This window comes from Monodon monoceros, unplaced genomic scaffold (assembly GCF_005190385.1).
Source record: "Monodon monoceros isolate NGI ecotype Baffin Bay Population unplaced genomic scaffold, NGI_Narwhal_1 Super_Scaffold_9, whole genome shotgun sequence".
NCBI lineage: Eukaryota > Metazoa > Chordata > Mammalia > Artiodactyla > Monodontidae > Monodon > Monodon monoceros.
In genome coordinates, this window is record NW_021703786.1 from 10,950,603 (window position 1) to 10,970,076 (window position 19,474).

Sequence of the window (19,474 nt, forward strand, 5' to 3'; positions counted from 1 at the left end):
TATATCTCTGGAATGCTGTAGAGAGCTGTTCACCATAAATTTAATGTGATAGAGCAAATTGCATTTAAGTGATGATTATATTGTACATTTATCTGACTTTACAATAAAATAGATTATGGTAATTAAGATTATATTAAGATTACAGTAATTGGATTTCCCTGGATTTTTTTTTTTGATGTTAAATTTTCATTGTGTAAATCAGGTAAGATGAGTAGCTGCTGCTGTTTTTCCTTTTTTCCCCCCACATTTGTTCATATGAGCAATATATGAAGATTTTCTTAGCCCAGTATCTTTTATTTGAAAAATTAATTTCTTTTAATCTAAAACGGCTGCAGACTACCAAATGTAAAATAGATAGCTAGTGGGAAGCGGCTGCATAGCACAGGGAGATCAACTCGGTGCTTTGTGATCACCCAGAGGGGTGGGATAGGGAGGGTGGGAGGGAGACTCAAGAAGGGGGGGATATGGGGATATATGTATACATATAGCTGATTCACTTTGTTATACAGCAGAAACTAACACAACATTGTAAAGCAATTATACTCCAATAAAGATGTTAAAAAATAAAAGTAAAATAAAATGACTGCAGAATATATGAATCTTGTTTGGATCCTGATTCAAGCAAACTAACTGTAAAGTTGAGACGACCTCGGAAATTTAGAGTGAATATTTGATAGTAAAGAATTATTGTCAACTTTTTTTAGGTGTGACAGTGGTATTGAGATTATATTGCGGGAAAAAAAGCCCTTACCTTTGAACAACACATTCTGAAATATTATAGCTGAAATGAAAATTAAATAAATAAAATGACTGTAAAACTAGTATCAATAGTGGATAATTCTTAACACTTAGCAAAAAGTGGAAAGCACAAGAAAAAGCAGTTGGGCATTAACAATGGGAAAATTAGATTTAAAGAATTCACGTGCTCAAACCAAACAGCAGCTGCAATATTAGTCATAGAACAGGCCGCGCAGCTAAAACAGTAAAAGCAAACCCAAGCAGCTCTACTCAGTTTGATGGGTTTTCCTGCAGACTGGTAGATTTAGTGCTTGTCACAGTAACTCCAAATACTAAGGAGCATTGTTAACCAAATTTGCTGCAGAATTTCCCAGCTGCCATTTGTTTTTGTTTTTGTTTCTTTAAGCCATTGCACAAATCCTCTTCCGTTGAATAGTCTCTTTGGCCCCAGACTGTCTTGAGGAAGTTGATGTAGGTTGATGATTTCTTTCTGCAGTGTTGTTAGTGAGAAAAATTCCGATTTGTCGATACATGTAACTATTTCCATTAGTGATGATGCATAACATCGCTTGTGAATTTCCTAGGCAGTGGCTTGCAATCCAGAAGTTAAGAAGCAAAATCCACAAGAAAGTAGATAGGAAAGCGAGCAAAGGAAGGAAACTTCGGTGAGTTACTTTTTAGAAAAAATGTTAATCTTGTGTGTTGTTATCCTTATCTCTTCTCTTTGCATGTTGGCTATTACATCATTTTTCTATTTCTTTTGATGATTCTGTTTTTCAGGAGGAGAAAAATAACTAAAGCAATGTTTGAGGCTTTTTTTGAGACTCTCGTTTTTTTTTTACTCTGTAATGGAAAGATAGTTTCAGTTACTTCTTGTTCTACTGTTGTGAATGGATGGGTTAAATGATATTTGCATTTCCCTGAAAGAGAAATAATAAGGAAATAAGACAAGATCGTTGAAATTGCCTTAGTTTTAAAAAATGATTTCTTTAGAACAATACAAAAATTGTATTTTGGAGTCTTGTTTAGACATAGAATTATATTGGTCCATTTTCATGATGCCATACATGTACGCAATATGCTAAAAAGGTAAAAATGAAGGATTCCAGAGAATGTTAACACTGTGCTTAAATGAGATGAGGAATATAATTTGTATGAGAACAGAGAGACATTTCTGAGTGTAGGAAAGCCCTCAACCCTGTGAGCCCTTGAAGGAGCCTTAAAAGTATGGAGACAAAAGATGGGGCAAGAGTAGAAGTGACATTGCTATGCTTTCAGACTTAGATTCCTTGTAACTATTTTTATATATTACATAATATCACTCTCACAGGGCCTCAGTGTCAAAGGAACTACTTGTAATTCAGGTGCACACTGAAAAAAAAATGTTAAACTCATTGTGTTAGGACAGTTTTAGGCAGATAGCTAATCCCACATCCTTATTAGAGCCTGCCTGTCATTAAATTCCCTTTAGACAAATGTGGATCTCTCTCATTTTTAAATATCTTCAGAGCAGCAGATTTCACTACTTCAATTAACCTGTTTTAGTATTTAACAAAACTCATCAGGAAATGCTTATTTTTCTTTAACTTTGCAGAAGTGCAAAGTAGCTTTTCATCATCTTGTGATTGAAAGCCACTTTCTTAAATCTCAGGTTAAATTGTTATAATTTGTTTATGTTTTTTGATATGTTGAAGTTTCCAAGTCTTCATACTTCTCCAAGTTTGTTTTCAGTGTACTGGTTAAGGGCATGGTCTCAAGAGCCTGACTGCCTGAGTTTGAATCCCAGCTTTGACAGTCTGGGATATGACGCTCTAGTAGTTACTCCGAGCAAGACCCTTAAACTCTCTGTGCTAGTTTCTTCATCTGTAGAATGGGGATGATAATAGTACGAGACTTGTAGGGTTGCTGTGAGGTTTAAATGAGTAAGTATATATACAGCTTTTAGAACAGTGCCAGGGACACAGCAAGCACTATATACGTGTCTGTTGCCATCATTCCTATCTTTATTATTGCTGTTATTATTCCAAGACTGGATCAGTCTCCTCCTGGAACGTTCATTTACTTACTCACATACATGCCTCTTTTGTGCCTGTCTCTTCTGTACACCCCCGCCCCCGGAAGGATTTAAAGAAGAATGTTATTACTAGTACTTTGTAATTGACCAGGCTGATTAAATACCTGTTCTTTAATTTTGAGATTAGACTTTTCTCCAGTACGGTGCTTTTAAAATTATAGCTTTGAGAAAGACAAATACTCTATGTTATCACTTGCATGTGGAATCTAAAAAATGAAACAAACGAATGTACCTAACACAACAGAAACAGGCTTACAGATACAGAGAACAAACCAGTGCTTACCAGTGGGGAGAGGGAAGGAGGGAGGGGCGAGATAAGGGTATGGGATTAAGAGACACAAACTACTGTATATAAAATAAATAAGGAGCAAGTATATATTATACAGCACAGGGAATATAGCCATTATTTTATAATAACTTTAGATGGAGTATAATCTATAAAAATATTGAATCACTGTGTTGTACACCTGAAACTAATAATATTGTAGCTCAACTGTACTTCTAATTAATTAATTTAATAGCTTTGTGAGGCTTTAAATGTTCTCTAGAGGGAGGAGCCCAGGATTTCAGATCAGGAGACTGGCTCTGTCTGGCTCTATGATTTTGGTTGCTCTTTATTCTCTGAGCCTCACTTTTCTCATTTAATAAGTGGAGATACTAATCCCTACTTTATAGATTTGGTTTGAGGATTAAAACAAGGTGAATATGTCTGGTACGTAGGAAGCATTCGAAAATGTTAGTTTCTTTGGTTTCTTGTGTTTATCTGTTGACGTTGCTGTTGCAAATATACGCTCTTCAAAAGAACTGAGAGTGGCCAAAAATGCCTTTTTTACATTATCATATGTTTATGAGTTTAAAAACTATTAGGGCAAGTAGCTATAATTGTGTGTCCCTTGAGGGCAAGTATTGCACTGTTTTTTCAAGACAGTTCCAACCTTAACCGTCTACCGTAGTGCCTCGTAGACATGTTTTTGGATGATTATAACAGTAAAATTAACACGCTTGTCAGGTAAGACTTTCTGTAAGTTGCAGCATCCACACTTCACAGTGTGAAGTGAGCAGATAGGAAGAGTTAGCCTAGGGAAAGGCCACAAAGAATAATGTTTGCCAAAACACAGACCTGAGAGTGTACACGTCCATTTTGGGAACTGCATTTGTTTTGGCAGAGACTTAAACTGAGTGTGGGGGAATGGCAGGAGATGAGGCTATATGAATAAGTGAGCGCTAGATTGTGGTCAAGCTCAGAATTCGGACTTTATAGACTGTAGCAAGTCATTGAAAAATAAGGAAGCCTGAGCACCTGTCACAGATTGGAGGAGACTTAAGGAGACACCACAGTTAGGTGCAATGTGGGGTCCTAGGTTGGATCCTGGAAAAGAAAAAGGACACTAGGGTAAAAATGGGTGAAGTTTGAATAAGGTCTATGGTTTAGTTAATAGTATTGTACCAATGTTCATTTCCTAATTTTGATAATTACACTATACTTGTGTAAGCTGTTAACATTAGAGGAAGCTAGGTGAGGATATACATGAGTTCTCTGCACTATTTTTGCAACTTTTCTATAAGCCTAAAATTACTGCCAAATAAGAAGTAAAAAGAAAAGTAATAAATAAGGTCATGTGCTTTGAATTGTTTTGCAGTTTTATCATCAGTATTCACCTGGCTCTCTTTGTGAACATCAGTGTGCGGGATGTGGTCAGAATCAGAGTGATCTTGTTAGCAATAGCAACAACTAACATTTATAAAACTCTGTTGGGCACTGCAAAGCAATTTACGTGCCGAGGTAGAAAAGGCATAGGCTCTGATGCTTAGCTGTCTTGGTTTGAAATCTGACACTTCACTTACTGGCCTGTAGACCTTGGGCAAGATACTTTACATCTCTGTGCTTCAGTTTCCTCATCTGTCAACCTAGCATGATGATAAAAGGCACATCTCATAGGATTGTTATGCAGATTGAATTAGCTAATTCACGTAAAGTAGTTCGGAAGGTGAGTAGCTCGCCCAGGTTACAGAACTAGCAAGCACAAACTTGGATTTGAGCTAATTGGTCTGATTCCAGAGCCCATGCTTCTAACCTGTGGCTATTGAGTTGTTTCTCTGGCCAGGACCTTTGCAGACACCAAAATGGTACCTTGGCTACATTAGAATTCTGCCATGATGGATTTAACAAGGGGCCCAGGCTAGATGAGAATAGCATAAATAACTTCCTTAAATTAGACCCCCAGAAGAGCTGGTGGGATGTGCCAACTCTCATCACTGGTACTAGATTCCACCAGTGAGCAAGCTTTGCTCTGTGTGATATGGTTGGAGAGAGAAGAAATGTCCTAGCAAAGATGAACATCACCTTGTGGAAACCTTAGTTTAAATGGTAGCAGGTCAGTGGCATCATCCTGGTCAGACTGGGTGTGGCAATTTGCTAGTTGGATGCTGGAAAATAACTTATATAAAAAAGAAATGTTTTGGTTTTGGGAAGTAATTATAATTATTGATTATCAGTCTTTTACTCAGCATTATCTGTAAGTGGATTTGATCATGATTTAAGCAGAATTCATAATGTAAATGAATGAAGCTCTCGGGTCTTTAATAATGAGGTGTCATATTGTGTTTTGTGTTTGTCTGTTCTTCTGCAACAAAATTATATTTATCTCTTCTTAGTATGGTTGGTAAAAGGTATTTTAATACTAAAACATGCATCCATCCTCAGTAGCACTGAGATTAGGTAAAATGCATTGTATTAAGTACACATTACTAAGTCTGATTACTTCTTAAAGCCTGTCTTTCATCATGCAGCTAATAGTTATTGAATATATTTTACTAAAGTGTAAAGGTATTCCACAGAGCAGTGCCATCCAATAAAAATGTCTTTACCTGCGTAATTTTAAATGTTCTAGTAGCCACAATTGAAAAGGGGAAAAAATGAAACAAGTGAACTTAATAATATATTTCACGTAACCCAATATATAAAAAATATTATTTCAACAATTTATTGTTTTAAAAATTATTAGTGATATATTTTACATTTTTTGCATCTCAAGTTTTCAAAATCTGCAGCACATCTCAGTTTGGCACATTTCAGGTGCTCAGTAGCCACGTGTGGCCAGTGACTCCTGGATTGGACAACACAACTATAAGGTATAGTTCATAGTCTTTGTCTAGACAGTAAATTAAACCTGTATTTGGACACAGCCAAGAATAGTTTTCATTTTTTCAGATGAACAGTGAAGTTTGGCGAAGCCTAAAGACATTAAAATATATTTATTAATTGTACTTACACTTTATACTTAAATAAAAAGGTTATGTAAATAATTATATTCTTGTACATTAACGTAACCTTTGGGAGGGCATTTAGCTTACTTTTTCAATTTTAAATATGAATACTTTTCGATTCACCAGCAAAGCAATTCCACATCTCAAAATTTATCCCATAGAAATGTGTGAACAAACATACAATAATTTATATATAAGAATCTTCGGGCTTCCCTGGTGGCACAGTGGTTGAGAGTCCGCCTGCCGAAGTAGGGGACACGGGTTCGTGCTCCGGTCCGGGAAGATCCCACATGCCGTGGAGCGGCTGGGCCCGTGAGCCATGGCCGCTGAGCCTGCTCATCCAGAGCCTGTGCTCCACAACGGGAGAGGCCACAACAGTGAGAGGCCTGCGTACCGCAAAAAAAAAAAAAAGAATCTTCACTTTAGCTAAGTCAGAAAGAGAAAGACAAATACCATGTGATATCTCTTATATGTGGAATGTTAAATATGACACAAATGAACTACAGAACAGAAACAGATACACAGACATAGAGAACAGACTTGTGGTTGCCAGATGGGGGGCAGTGGGGGAGGGATGGACTGGGAGTTTGGGATTAGCAGTTGCAGACTAGTATATATAGAATGCATAAACAACAAGGTCCTACTGTATAGCACAGGGAATTATATTCAATATCCTGCGATAAACCATAATGGAAAAGAATATGAATAGGAATGTGTGTGTGTGTGTGTGTGTGTGTGTGTGTAACTGAATCACTTTGCTATGCAGCAGAAATTAACACAATTTTGTAAATCAACTATGTGTCAATAAAATTAATTTCTAAAAAAGTTTTAAAAAGTCTTCACTTTCGCACTGTTTCATGTGGTTTTTAAAGGGAATAGGCTGTATAATGCCTATCAGTAGGAGGTTTAATAAATTATATTGACACGACAGAATATCCTATAACTATGAAAAAGAATAGAATATGACAAAGTGGAAAAAAACATAATGCAGAGTATTAAGTATCTTACAGTCTCATTTTTATGTGAAAATATATAAAGTTTATATTTGTCTTATATATGGAGAATGCCACAGACAAACTTAACAATGATTAACAGTGATTTAATTAACAGTGATTATTTCTGGGGGATAGGACTACAGGGAACTTGTCAGCTCTCTATACATTTCGGAATTTGAAATTATATATTATTTTTTATTATTAGGAGATAGCGGACATTAAAAAATGTATAGTGAACAGATATTTTGTTGCATCTTATAAAAAGTGAAGAATCGGAAGCAATATGAATGTTCAAGTATATGAAAATATAGTTATGGTACTTCCATTCCTGGAAATTTGTATATAGCTTTGAGATACAATGCTAAGTGAAAAAAAAGATACGAAATTATGTGTGTGTATGGATTTCTATATAAAATGAACATAATTAACCAAAATATTAACAAACTAATAATAATAATAAATATTAATAACAGGTCTTCTCTAGGTGGAAGAACTATGTATGTTATTTTTTTATTTTTTTGCGGTATGCGGGCCTCTCCCTGCTGTGGCCTCTCCCGTTGTGGAGCACAGGCCCCGGACGCGCGGGCCCAGCGGCCATGGCTCACGGGCCCAGCCGCTCCGCGGCACGCAGGATCCTCCCAGACCGGGGCACAAACCTGTGTCCCCTGCATCGGCAGGCGGACTCCCAACCACTGTGCCACCAGGGAAGCCCCTATGTATGTATTTTTGTGTGTGCTCAGTTGGTTTGTTTTCTAAATTTTCTGTAATGAATTATGCTTTTTGTATTACTCTTATAATGGGAAAAATCTCATCACTATTATACTTTTAAATTCATTTGTTAAAAAAATGAATGCAATTTGGGAGGCTTGGATATTGGTGGCGTACTAGAGAATGAAATTCTTTGATGTGTGTAAAAATGTTTTTAAAACTGTAAAACATTACACATGTGAAAATATTTATATCATATTTTTTTGTGGATAATGTTTTGCCCAAGAACAGGCTTTTCTGGTTAGAATTTTATTGGGCTGGGCTAAAAGTTCATTTGGTTTTCCATAACATGGAAAAACCCAGATGAACTTTTTGGCCAACCAATATACTATGCATATTGTCCTTCAGCTTCTCCTTTTATAATGATCAGAAAGGGATACCTTCTTTGAATTCTCTTTGGTGTAAGTTCTTCTGTATAAGGTCAAATATTTGTTCAGCCCCCCCTTCACCAGAGGATCTCAAAGCACTTTGTACAAAAATACCCTTTTTTTCTATTAGTGGGAGATGGAGGTGACATAACTTAAATTTCTGTAACACCTTGACTGAAGATCTAAGGATCAGACTTCTTATGTACTCAGTTGCGCGTGTCATTTGAAGATGGGCGAGGGGCTTCCCCGGTGGCGCAGTGGTTAGGAATCCACCTGCCAATGCAGGGGACACGTGTTTGAGCCCTGCTCCGGGAAGATCCCACATGCCGCGGAGCAACTAAGCCCATGTGCCACGACTACTGAGCCCGTGTGCTGCAACTACTGAAGCCCGCGCGCCTAGAGCCCGTGCTTCGCAACAAGAGAAGCCACTGCAGTAAGAAGCCTGCGCACCGCAGCGAAGAGTAGCCCCCGCTCGCCGCAACTAGAGAAAGCCTGCATGCAGCAACGAAGACCCAATGCAGCCCAAAAAAAAAAAAAAGGGGGCGAAATGAAAGACCTGGTGGAGCTAGTGAGTGAAGGTGATTCTAGAAGCCTTTTCTGACTCAGGGAGCTAGTGAGTGATGGTGGTGGTGAGGTGTTCCATTTGAATGTTATGCCACTACCTGTGCTACTGCCAGTAGGTAGCTTTAATGACACTGAAAAATGGTTAAGATGTGTGTAGAGGAGGGAAGATGAGGTAGTCACCTCCTCATTGTCTTTGTCTGGAGTGATGTTTAAGGGCTAGTAGATTGCTCAAGGGCACAGGTGTATCTACTCTTTTTTTGGGCGTTGGAGCTCTGTTGAGCTACTGTCATTCACAATGTGCTTTTATCACACTTTTCTCCTGTAGTCTTAAGGAAAAAGTATTTTTATGGTCGTGAGTGGTTCGTGCCTATGAATTGTTCCCTGTTGCACTCTGGAGCCAGATATACCTGTGATCAGTTCTGGAGTTTGTTACCTGGTAGGGTGTATTTCCTTTTCTAGGTTAATAGTTACTAATGTTGCTGCCTGTTTGTTTCCTACTTTATTAGGTTTCACGTCCTTAGCAGGCTTCTGAGCTTCATGGCACCTATTGACCATACCACAATGAATGATGATGCCAGGTGAGTAATAGATTAATTATATGTCTCAAATGGCTTCATGACAGCCCGATATTGACTTGTTCTACAGCCTGTCGCCCTCTCCATTTCTTCTTATCAGTGAACCATTTGTCACTGGCATCATAGCAAGGGTCCTCGTCACATCTCTTCACTCCCATCATTACTGTAAGACCAAAACAAAATTCCCGTAAATCTCAGTGCTGCCTCTGGTGGGTTTTTTGTTTGTTTTTGCTGTTTTGTTTTGTTTTTAACTTTAGCCACCTGCCTAGGACATTGGAGCTCTTCTCTAGACAGATGGGTTAGGACAGCACACACACTTGCTTCATGTGTTTGGGGGTTTTATGCATATGTTCTCCTTTTAAAAATGGGTCTAGAGATTGCTCTAGAGATGTACATTATGTTGTGTTTGTTCAGGCTGCTGTTGAGGTTTTTTTTATTTTGAGTACTTTTACAAAAGAAGTACGTGCTCATCTTACAAAGCTGAAACAAGATAGAAATGTGTACAGAACAAAATGTATATGTGTACTCAATTCGGAGATAACAACTTTTTAAAGAATCATTCCTTCTGTATTTATTAGTTGGCATTCTACTACATCATAATATTTTTATAATATTATTTATCCATATTCCTTCTCCTTGATTTATTTAGCATTTATTTATTCATTTATATCAGTATGGATTCATGCTCTACTATTTTATTCAATTAATTATGATCCGTTACTGTCATTATTTATTTTGATTTAAAATTGTCTCAGGTTAACAGAAGCCCCTTCAATCTGGCTTGCATCTTTTTGAGATGTCCCCAGTTATTCCTTGAGTGCTTCCTTACTTTCCATCACAGCAAGGTGTTCATCTTCTATTTTCTCTGTTCCAGCCCTGGAGTCAGTCTTTCTCCAAGGAGTCCTTACTCTTTTTAGTGAATCGTGGTTTTTAGAACCTAAGGTCTGGGTGCTGGGGTGCTCATTGTTCTGGGTGTCATTGTTCATAGGCTCTCTCAGCGTATAGAGGTAGGAAATGTGTGTATATACACATACCCATACATAGGAGACAACCACTTTTAGTATCTCAGAATATTTCATTTCAGTCTTTGAGTCCCCTTTTAGTATGTTCTTGTTTTTCTTTTTATATAATTAAAATTATATTCAACAATATAGAATTATATTCTGTATTGTGATTTTTTCTTTAAATATTTTGTATACTGTGACCATTTCATGTCATTAAAATTATTCAAAAATTTAAGCGACTGTGTAATATTTTTATAATATTACCTATTTAGCCATTCACTAATTGTTGGAAATTTAAATTGTGTTTAATTATCATTGTTGTAATGCTGTGGTAGACATTTTAAAACATAAGGCTTCACCAAGTGAAATTATTGGTCACAATGTAGGCACATGTGGGTTTTGCCAGCTTTATCCCTCAAGCTACATTCAACCTTTTTATTTGAGAGTATTTAGTTTGCTAATAAACCCCATCAGATTTCCACCCTTGCTTGAAAAGTAGTAGATGTGCAAGTTCAGTTGAACACAATGATTATCAATTTTTTGTTTGCATTTGTTCAGTGCTTTGAGTACAAACTAGCTTACAGGTGGCGCTGAGTCCATTTATAGGCACATCTTTGTGACTTCCTGCGCTCTCCTGTGCTTTGCAAATGAATGCCTTTGTCTGGCTGGGTTTTGTTTGTTTGTTTTTCCATTTATCTCTGGGTCTGACCTGTTTTTAAAAATAATAGAGTGAGGGACTTCCCTGGTGGTGCAGTGGTTAAGAATCCGCCTGCCAATGCAGGGGACACAGGTTTGAGCCCTGGTCCAGGAAGATCCTACATGCCACAGAGCAACTAAGCCCGTGCACCACAGCTACTGAGCCTGTGCTCTAGAGCCCAAGAGCCACAACTGCTGAGCCCCCGCTCCACAACTACTGAAGCCTGTGAGTCCTAGAGCCCATGCGCCGCAACTACTGAGCCCACGCGCCGCAACTACTGAGCCCACGCACCACAACTACTGAAGCCCATGCCCTCTAGGGCCCACGTGCTGCAACTACTGAGCCCGCATACTGCAACTACTGAGGCCTGTGCGCCTAGAGCCCATGCTCCGCAACAAGAGAAGCCACTGACTACACCATTGTAAAGCAATTGTACCCCAATAAAGATGTTTAAAAAAAAAAAAGAGAAGCCACCGAGAAACCACCACAATGAGAAGCCCGTGCAACGCAACGAAGAGTAGCCCCCACTTGCCGCAACTAGAGAAAGCCCGTGTGCAGCAACGAAGACCCAGCGCAGCCAATAAATAAGTAAATAAATAAATAAAGGCAAGAGAAAAAAATGAATTAAAAAAATAATAGAGTAAAATGAATGCTTCTTAGGTTCTCTGTCAGGATGACATGAAAAAATTACTTCAATAGAAAAGGAAAACTAGGCACTTAAAAACTAAAATCCATTAAGGTAACATTATTATCCCAGGCATAAAGTGAAATCTAGTTTAAGTATTGGTGGTATCTTTTGAATATAGTACTACTAGATCATTTAGAAATCTATTGTCATTCCTAGCTGGGATTTTTCTTGAATCACCTGATACCCCCGGACACTTTGTTTCCCAGAATCTTGTTTATTCACTCATAGTTTTTAAGGATCTGCTATATGCTAGACATAAAGTTTATTTGAAAACGACTTTATTATTTAGGATTATGTTGGGCTTGGTCTGCAAGAAACATAAAATATGACTACAGAGGTATAAGCAAATGGGAGTTTATTTTTCTGACAGAATAATCCTAGGGGTGGCAGGTAATTACTGGCAATGGTTTTTCCCTTCTCAGTAGTATTAAGGCCAACATACCTTGGTCTTCCCCCTGTGGTTGCAAGATGGTTGCTGCAGCTTTAGCCGTCGAGTATGCATTCCAGGCAGGAAGAAGAGGAAAGGAGTGGTGTCAGCCATACTGATTTTCTTTTATCAGAATGCCCTCCAAAAACAACTTCTCATATCTCATTGGCCATAACTCTGTTATGTTGCCACTTCAGGTAGAGCAGGCAAGGGAGGAGGGGTTGGGAATGTGTTTGCTGGGTAACAGTGTGGCATTTGGTGTTTGTGGGGGGAAAAGCTATCCCTTGTAGACGTTGCTAATTATCAGCATTGTTCTCCCGCTGGTTTAGCCACTTTGTAACACGGAATTTAATAAAAGTGTTACAGCTGGAGAACTGAGCATTTGTTTTTACCAAGTACACTCCCTTTGCATTGTGTTTCTTAAGGACACAGAGGCAGACATCCACGTTACTGCTCGTGCTCCAGAGTCTGAATAGGCCAGACTAACTATAGGCAGAGTAAGTGAGTATTAGCTCTTTCTGCTTCTGGTAGCAAATATTCCAGGGTCCGTAGGTAGTGTTAGGTAGTATCTTTTTTTTTAAAACTGTATCTTAAGAAGGAGGCCGTCATAGCTTGGCCTGTTTTGTTTTTTGTTTAGGTAATTCCATAACTGGAAATAATCTAGCACTGTTCTATTTGGTTTCTCACTTTGTACACCACAAAATATTGAGGAATGGGAAACTTTCATTTCAGCATCAGTGCATACTATCGATACTTTTCTCCAAGTGAATAGTTCTGCTTTTGATAAGTTACAGATATATCATTCTTTTTTTTTTTTTTTTTAAACAATGATATAGATTTATTGAAGGTAAACTTCTGGGAAAATTCAACCCATTTTTATAGTTGTATCTATGGTAGAGTAGAACAAAGTTACAGATATGTCATCCTTGGTGTGCGTATATGAATAGAGAATTCTTTATGATTTTGAAGTAGAGAAAGGCTTTGTAAGCACGACACGAAGGCCAGAAGCCACGGGGAAAGTACTAGTAGCCATGACTACATAAGAGTCACAGTGAAAAAGATACCAAAAACAAAGTTATAAATAAATGACAAACTGGGAAGAAAAAGTTCAGTGTAACATTACTGTGTAAGAATGCTATGGAAAGAGTTTTTACAGATCTCTAAGAATATCCCAATAAAAATAATGGGTAAAAAGCATGTCAACAAGCAAACTTAAGAGATCATAAAAGAAAAATCGCAAATGGCCAAAAATATAAAGACTGTCAATCTCATTAATCAAATAAATGAATATTAAAATAATGAGATTTCATTTTTTTCTTATTAAATTGGAAAACATTAAAAGAGTGATAATCACTAATGTCGATGGTGTGAGGAAACAGACGCTTTCATTTACTGTTGTTAGGAATATAAATGGCAAAATCATTTTGGAGGGCTATTTGGCAATGTTTTTCAAAATTTTAAATGTAAATGTATCTGTTGACCCAGAGAAATCTCACTTCTAGGAGTTGACCTAAGGAGACCTAAGGAAATAGCAAGTTAGCAAATATTTTTGTATCAAGGATCTTTATTGCAACATTGTTTATAATGGGGAAAAATAAGAAACAATCCAAATGACCATCAATAGGGAACTAGTTAAAATAAATCACAGAAAATCATTCACTGAAGTTATAAGCAACTGTTAAAGGAGGAAGTGGAGCTGTACGTATTAGCATAATGTTTAATGTAATAAGTAGGCTACAGAATACTATATCATAATCCTACTTTTGAGTAAATAAACATGTACGATCGAAGAAAAAGTGGTGCCTTACAAAAAAATATATTATACTGTCATGGAAAGATCTCCAGGTTATTTTGTTAACTAGAAAAAGAAACATCCATTTATGTAATATCCATTTATGTTTTTAAAATAAATATTAAACAGCTGTGTATGTATACGTATGTATGGATGTGTTACACATCAGTAATATTTAAAATGTTTACAGGGAAGGAACTGGGAGGAGGAAGGGGCAAAGGGAGATTTCCACCTTTTTTTGTTTCTCATACTTCTGTTTTGCTCTAATTTCCTGCCATGAGGATGCATTCATACTAAGTGTCACTAAAAAAAATAAGAAGCTCTGAAACAGTGTACACCAAACTCTGCACATGTTTATTGCTGGGCAGGGTGGAGTAGAAGACACATTTTATTTTCTAGTCTATTATTTCTGTAGTATTTGATTTTTTTTTTTTACAATAAACTTGTATTGCTTTTTATCAACAGAATAGGACATGTTCATTTTGAAAATTATATCTATAACATAAAGAGGAGGTGGGAAGGTCCTGATTTTCTCTATTGAAGTATTACATAAATGAAAGAGCGTCTTTCCCTTAAGGCTTCTGCCCTGTGAGCCATTTGGATAAAACTGGCTTTTGAATACCCAAGTAGCTTCTGTCCCAGCCCACCCCTCCCCTTTTTTAATCATGGTGAAAAATTACATAACAAAATTTCCAGCCCTTTTTTTTTTTTTTTTTTGCAGTACGCGGGCCTCTCACTGCTGTGGCCTCTCCCGTTGCTGAGCACAGGCTCCGGACGTGCAGGCTCAGCGGCCATGGCTCACGGGCCCAGCCGCTCTGCGGCATGTGGGATCTTCCCGGACGGGGCACGAACCCGTGTTCCCTGCATCGGCAGGCGGACTCTCAACCACTGCGCCACCAGGGAAGCCCCTCCAGCCCTTTTGATTTCTTATTCTCAGAGGCCACTCTACCTGTGGTTCCTAACATACCCAGGTCTGGAGAGAGAAGCCCTTCTCTTTCTGTGTCTTGGGTCCAATTTGTTGTTCCACACATGTGCCTAAGTTGGATTAATACCCAGTATTAATAAAGAGAGGAGAAGGGGGGAATCCCAGTATGGTTACTCATCCTTGAATCCCCCATGTCCACTGTCCAGTTTTAGCTCAAATTTGGACTTGGTCAAATTGAATTGAGACTAGAACATAGCTCTCATGAAGGGAGAGAGAGCAGAGGTCTTTAACACAGGGTATTAAAATACCCTTAGTGGAGGAAGAAGTGCTATCTGTAAAAGGATCTTTAGAAAGGTAGTGGCATCTTCATATTTCTGCTGATACATATTCTTTTCTCATGCTAGGAAATTTTCTCTTCAAGCAATCTATGTTTTAAAAAGTCTTTTTAAATGCAGAGTAGCCCAGTTTGCTCCTGTATTACCAGATTTCCCTTTGGGGCATCTCTAGGTAAGCTTTGCATATGGATTTAAATGGCTTTACAGGCCCTCAGGTTTCCTTTGCTAGTGAAAGTCTCATGTGACCCCTGACACTTCTGCTGGTCTGGTATTAGGAGGTAGGCCGGTGGTTTCTATTGTAGGCCTGATGAACACTCCCAGTACTGGGAGGAGAGGCGTTGGTGGTATGGTGGTTAGCATAGCTGCCTTTCAGTACTGGGAGGAAAGAAAAGAAATTCAACTTTGCCCTTGTATCATGTGTTGCATGCGAGAGAGGGGTTACCACGAGTCTAAAAAGGATTGCTGGCTTTGCTGGACCCTCAGGTACTCTTGGCACGGGGCAGCACATCTCCCAGAGCAGCTCCTGTTTGCCCTTCAGAGTCATCTGTGCGAAGAGGGCAGAAGCGTCATGTGATGCTGTAGAGGCAGAGTTATCAGTGGGCTGAGGAGGACAAAGGGCTTGATGTCTCATTGGCAGAGAATCCCTCTAAGCATATTGTCACCACTGAGAACAGGTCAGTGTGTTACTTGCATGATTTACAGGATTGCTGTTCACTTCTCTGACTATTGAAGTTATTCTAAGCTTATCAAGGACATTTTAGAAGCAGAGCTCACTTTACATGGTATGAAAGCCCTGGAGTGCTGTTAAGACTAAAGGGAGGGTGAAGTGAAAATTCAGGTGATCCTTTATTATGGTTCTAACAAAATGAATTTGTCGGTTGTGGAAATAATCATCTGGGGTTTTGCCTGTGTTTTTGAAAGACCCTCTGAGGCAGACTTTTAAAGAAGTTCGTTCTTTTTCGTTTGCTGGGTAGATGTAGGTCAGATAATAAAATGCTAGTGTGACAAGTAGGAGAAGTAAATTCTGAGTAAGACTCTGAGACAGGTCGAGATGTGTTCCTCAAAACTGGCCACGACCCCAGATTTGGGATGGGGAATGCTTACTCTGTCAGCGTGGGTTTTGTTGCCAGCACAAAACAGGTCTAAGTGGCAGCAGTCAGCCTGGTGCCTAAGAAAATTGGTGTTTGCCTTGCATTTACTGCTGCTTCAGAGGGCATTTATTAGATAAACCCAGTTCTGGTACTGTTCATTGAAAGGGTAGATTATTGTATTTTCCTAAGAAGCTTTTTTTCTTATTACAAAAATGATAGCAATATCAACATTTTGTAGGTACTCCATTCCTTTGCAAAGAACTTAAATTCTCAGTAGGAACAGCAAGAATTTTCATTTTAACCCCCACTCTCTGCCCCCAGATAAAAAACCACTTTCCCCTCTCCTTTTATAAAGCTACTGGCTTTAGAAAGAACAAGGAGAGAATCCTTTAATGATAACTGCTAAGCACCAAATACATTATTGTTTAACATCTGGAGTTTTAGAAATGTACAAATGTAATCCAGCCTTGTAAAGTGCTTTGTCAACATCACTGCCACGTTGTTCTTGAAGTGCCTCGGTATAATAGAATTCGTACAGGCAATTTATCTTCCGCGTGCCATTTTTGTGTGTGGGTCTGCACCCTAAGTATGGGCACATTCTACCACTCTCCTGATGGTGTCCTGTTCTCCCTAATTGGTAATCCAGAGGTTACTTAGACCATTTTTGATTCCCCGTTACCTACTTTACCCCCCCCCCACACACACCCTTTTTTATTAGCCATAATGCACTGAATCGTGGTGAAATATTCTGAGGAAGTTTGCTCAGCATTTGAGAGCACATCAGCTAATAACCCCAGAAATACCCTCCATAGAGCATTTTTCGTTGGTTAAAAACTTGAGAGCAAGAATGGTTAAGATATAGATGTTTTCTCTGAGGCTTCTTATCTCCTAAAAAGACACAGGTTGTTCTGACAGGTGAAACAAGCCCGAGCAAATATGCAACATTGATCTAATCAGCAGGAACGAGCTGGAAACTTGCACTGGTGCTGTCTTTCCCCAGCGTCATTAAAGGCTCCCATTACTCCTTTATTAGAGGTTCCCTCTCTTCCTTATCAGATTACAGAATGAACATAACTCATGGCAGTGATTTGATCTCTTGTTAAAGAGGATTACAGCTTTGCATTAACTCTGATTGACACAGTTTATAATTTGCTTGTTGATGCTCGGGAGGGCGGCATCACACGTTTGACCCCCCAGCAGTGCTGAAGGGAAAGGACCCCATATATCATCATTAAAGATGGCATCCGGCACAGAGCGAGGGGGCCTGGGGCCTTCCTCCTCCAGAAACGTCAGAAAGGACAAAGAGAACGTTCTCAAGTTCAAACCTGACACTTGGGCCAGAGTTTTAAAATTTGATTGCAAAGAAAGCACTGCTCTCGTTTCTTCCATATTTCCTGGTTCGCTGGTTTGCAGTCCTCACAGTTCTGAAGAACTTGCATTCTCAAATTCAAGCCTTGGTTCCAAGCAGGTTGTAGAGAGAGAAAAGCACATTTTCTAGAAAGAGATTGTAGATGCTGAACAGATAAATCTTTCCTCAGAATAGGGTTTCTTAACTATAGTGCTCATTTCTGCAGGCAAATTCCCATCATTTCTTCAAAAGATTGTGAATCTTATTCTTCTCCCAGAGGGATATTTCACATTCATTAAAGTGAGTGTAAATGTTTCTCTTAAGGAATTATTATTTTTAAGTTTTTGTATTCTATTATTATTGTCTTTTAAAATGTAATATCTTATACTGTATTAGTCACAGTGAAGTGACTTGCAAGGAGGTAGGCAGCAGCTAATGTTTTTCACCTGAATTTAGATTAGTTGTCCATTCATATTATGAATACATTTCCCACAGTGCTCACTGAGCCACCTGAGCAGCTTGGGTTGCTAAGATGTGCAGATCATCTCAGTTTTTGTGTTCATCCTTTGCTCTGATTTATCCACCCTAAGTCTGCCACCCTATTATCTGACTGGCAGTGAAATGGCATGGAATGATAGCTTCATATTCCACTTATTATTATTTTATTTTTTATTTATTTATTTTTGCGGTATGTGGGCCTCTCACTATTGTGGCCTCTCCCGCTGCGGAGCACAGGCTCCAGATGCGCAGGCTCAGCGGCCATGGCTCACGGGCCCAGCCGCTCCGCAGCATGTGGGATCTTCCCGGACCGGGGCATGAACCCGTGTCCCCTGCATCGGCAGTTGGACTGTCAACCACTGCACCACCAGGGAAGCCCTATTATTATTTTTTTGGATCTCAGTTCCTTGACCAGGGATTGAACTCGGGCCACAGCAGTGAAAGCCCGGAATCCTGACTACTAGGCCACCAGGGAACTCCCTCAGATTCCACTTACTGAACATTTACTGTACGTCAGACACTGTTCTAAACTCTTCATATGTATTTTCATTCAGTCCTTATGAGAAACCACTAAAGTGGTTGACATTATCTGTGTTCTATGATAAGAATACTGAGGCAGAGAGCAATTGAGTAATTTGCCCAAGACAAACAGCAAGTTTGTAGGGGAGCTGGTTTATGCATCTGGGAGTGTGGCTTCTGACCCCTGCCTCGGTTTTCAAGAAATCAGCAAGCTTATTTATTTTATTTATTTTTGGCTGTGTTGAGTCTTCGTCGCTGCGCGCGGGCTTTCTCTAGTTGTGCTGAGCAGGAGCTACTCTTTGTTGCGGTGTGCGGGCTTCTCATTGTGGTGGCTTCTCTTGTTGCAGAGCACGGGCTCTAGGCGTGCAGGCTTCAGTAGTTGTGGCTCGCGGGCTCAGTAGTTGTGGCTCGTGGGCTCTAGAGCGCAGGCTTAGTAGTTGTGGAGCACGGGACTAGTGTGAATCACTGAATTTCCAGGCCTGCTCTTATGGTTACACCATTCTTTGATTCCAAAAACCCTAAACCTCATAATTAGCTTTGAAACCTGGTCCAGTGTATTCAGTCCATTTGCTCTTGACAGTTCTCTTTCTTCCGGATTCAGGTGCCTGTCACCTTCTTTCCTTAGAGACTACATTTTTCCCGTATAATAAAAACAAAAGGGACTTCCCTGGCAGTCCAGGGGTTAAGACTTCACCTTCCAGTGCAGGGGATGCGGGTTCGATCCTTGGTCGGGGAGCTAAGATCCCACATTACCTCAAGGCCAAAAAACCAAAGCATAAATCAGAAGCAATATTGTAACAA

The 19,474-nt window shown here is 39.1% G+C and overlaps 1 protein-coding gene across 3 annotated transcripts in view; it reads left to right on the top strand.

Moving 5' to 3' along the window:
• AATF (apoptosis antagonizing transcription factor) overlaps nt 1-19,474 on the top strand; it is a 98,991-nt gene that overhangs the window by 64,099 nt on the left and 15,418 nt on the right. For 2 of the 3 annotated variants that reach the window (XM_029211920.1, XM_029211919.1), the window contains exons 10-11: nt 1,323-1,403; nt 9,281-9,352. In XM_029211920.1, coding sequence (XP_029067753.1) covers nt 1,323-1,403; nt 9,281-9,352 — 153 coding nt within the window. Of the gene's footprint in view, nt 1-1,322; nt 1,404-9,280; nt 9,353-14,678; nt 14,732-19,474 lie in introns of those variants that run through there. The other variant, XM_029211921.1, reaches the window with a different exon arrangement.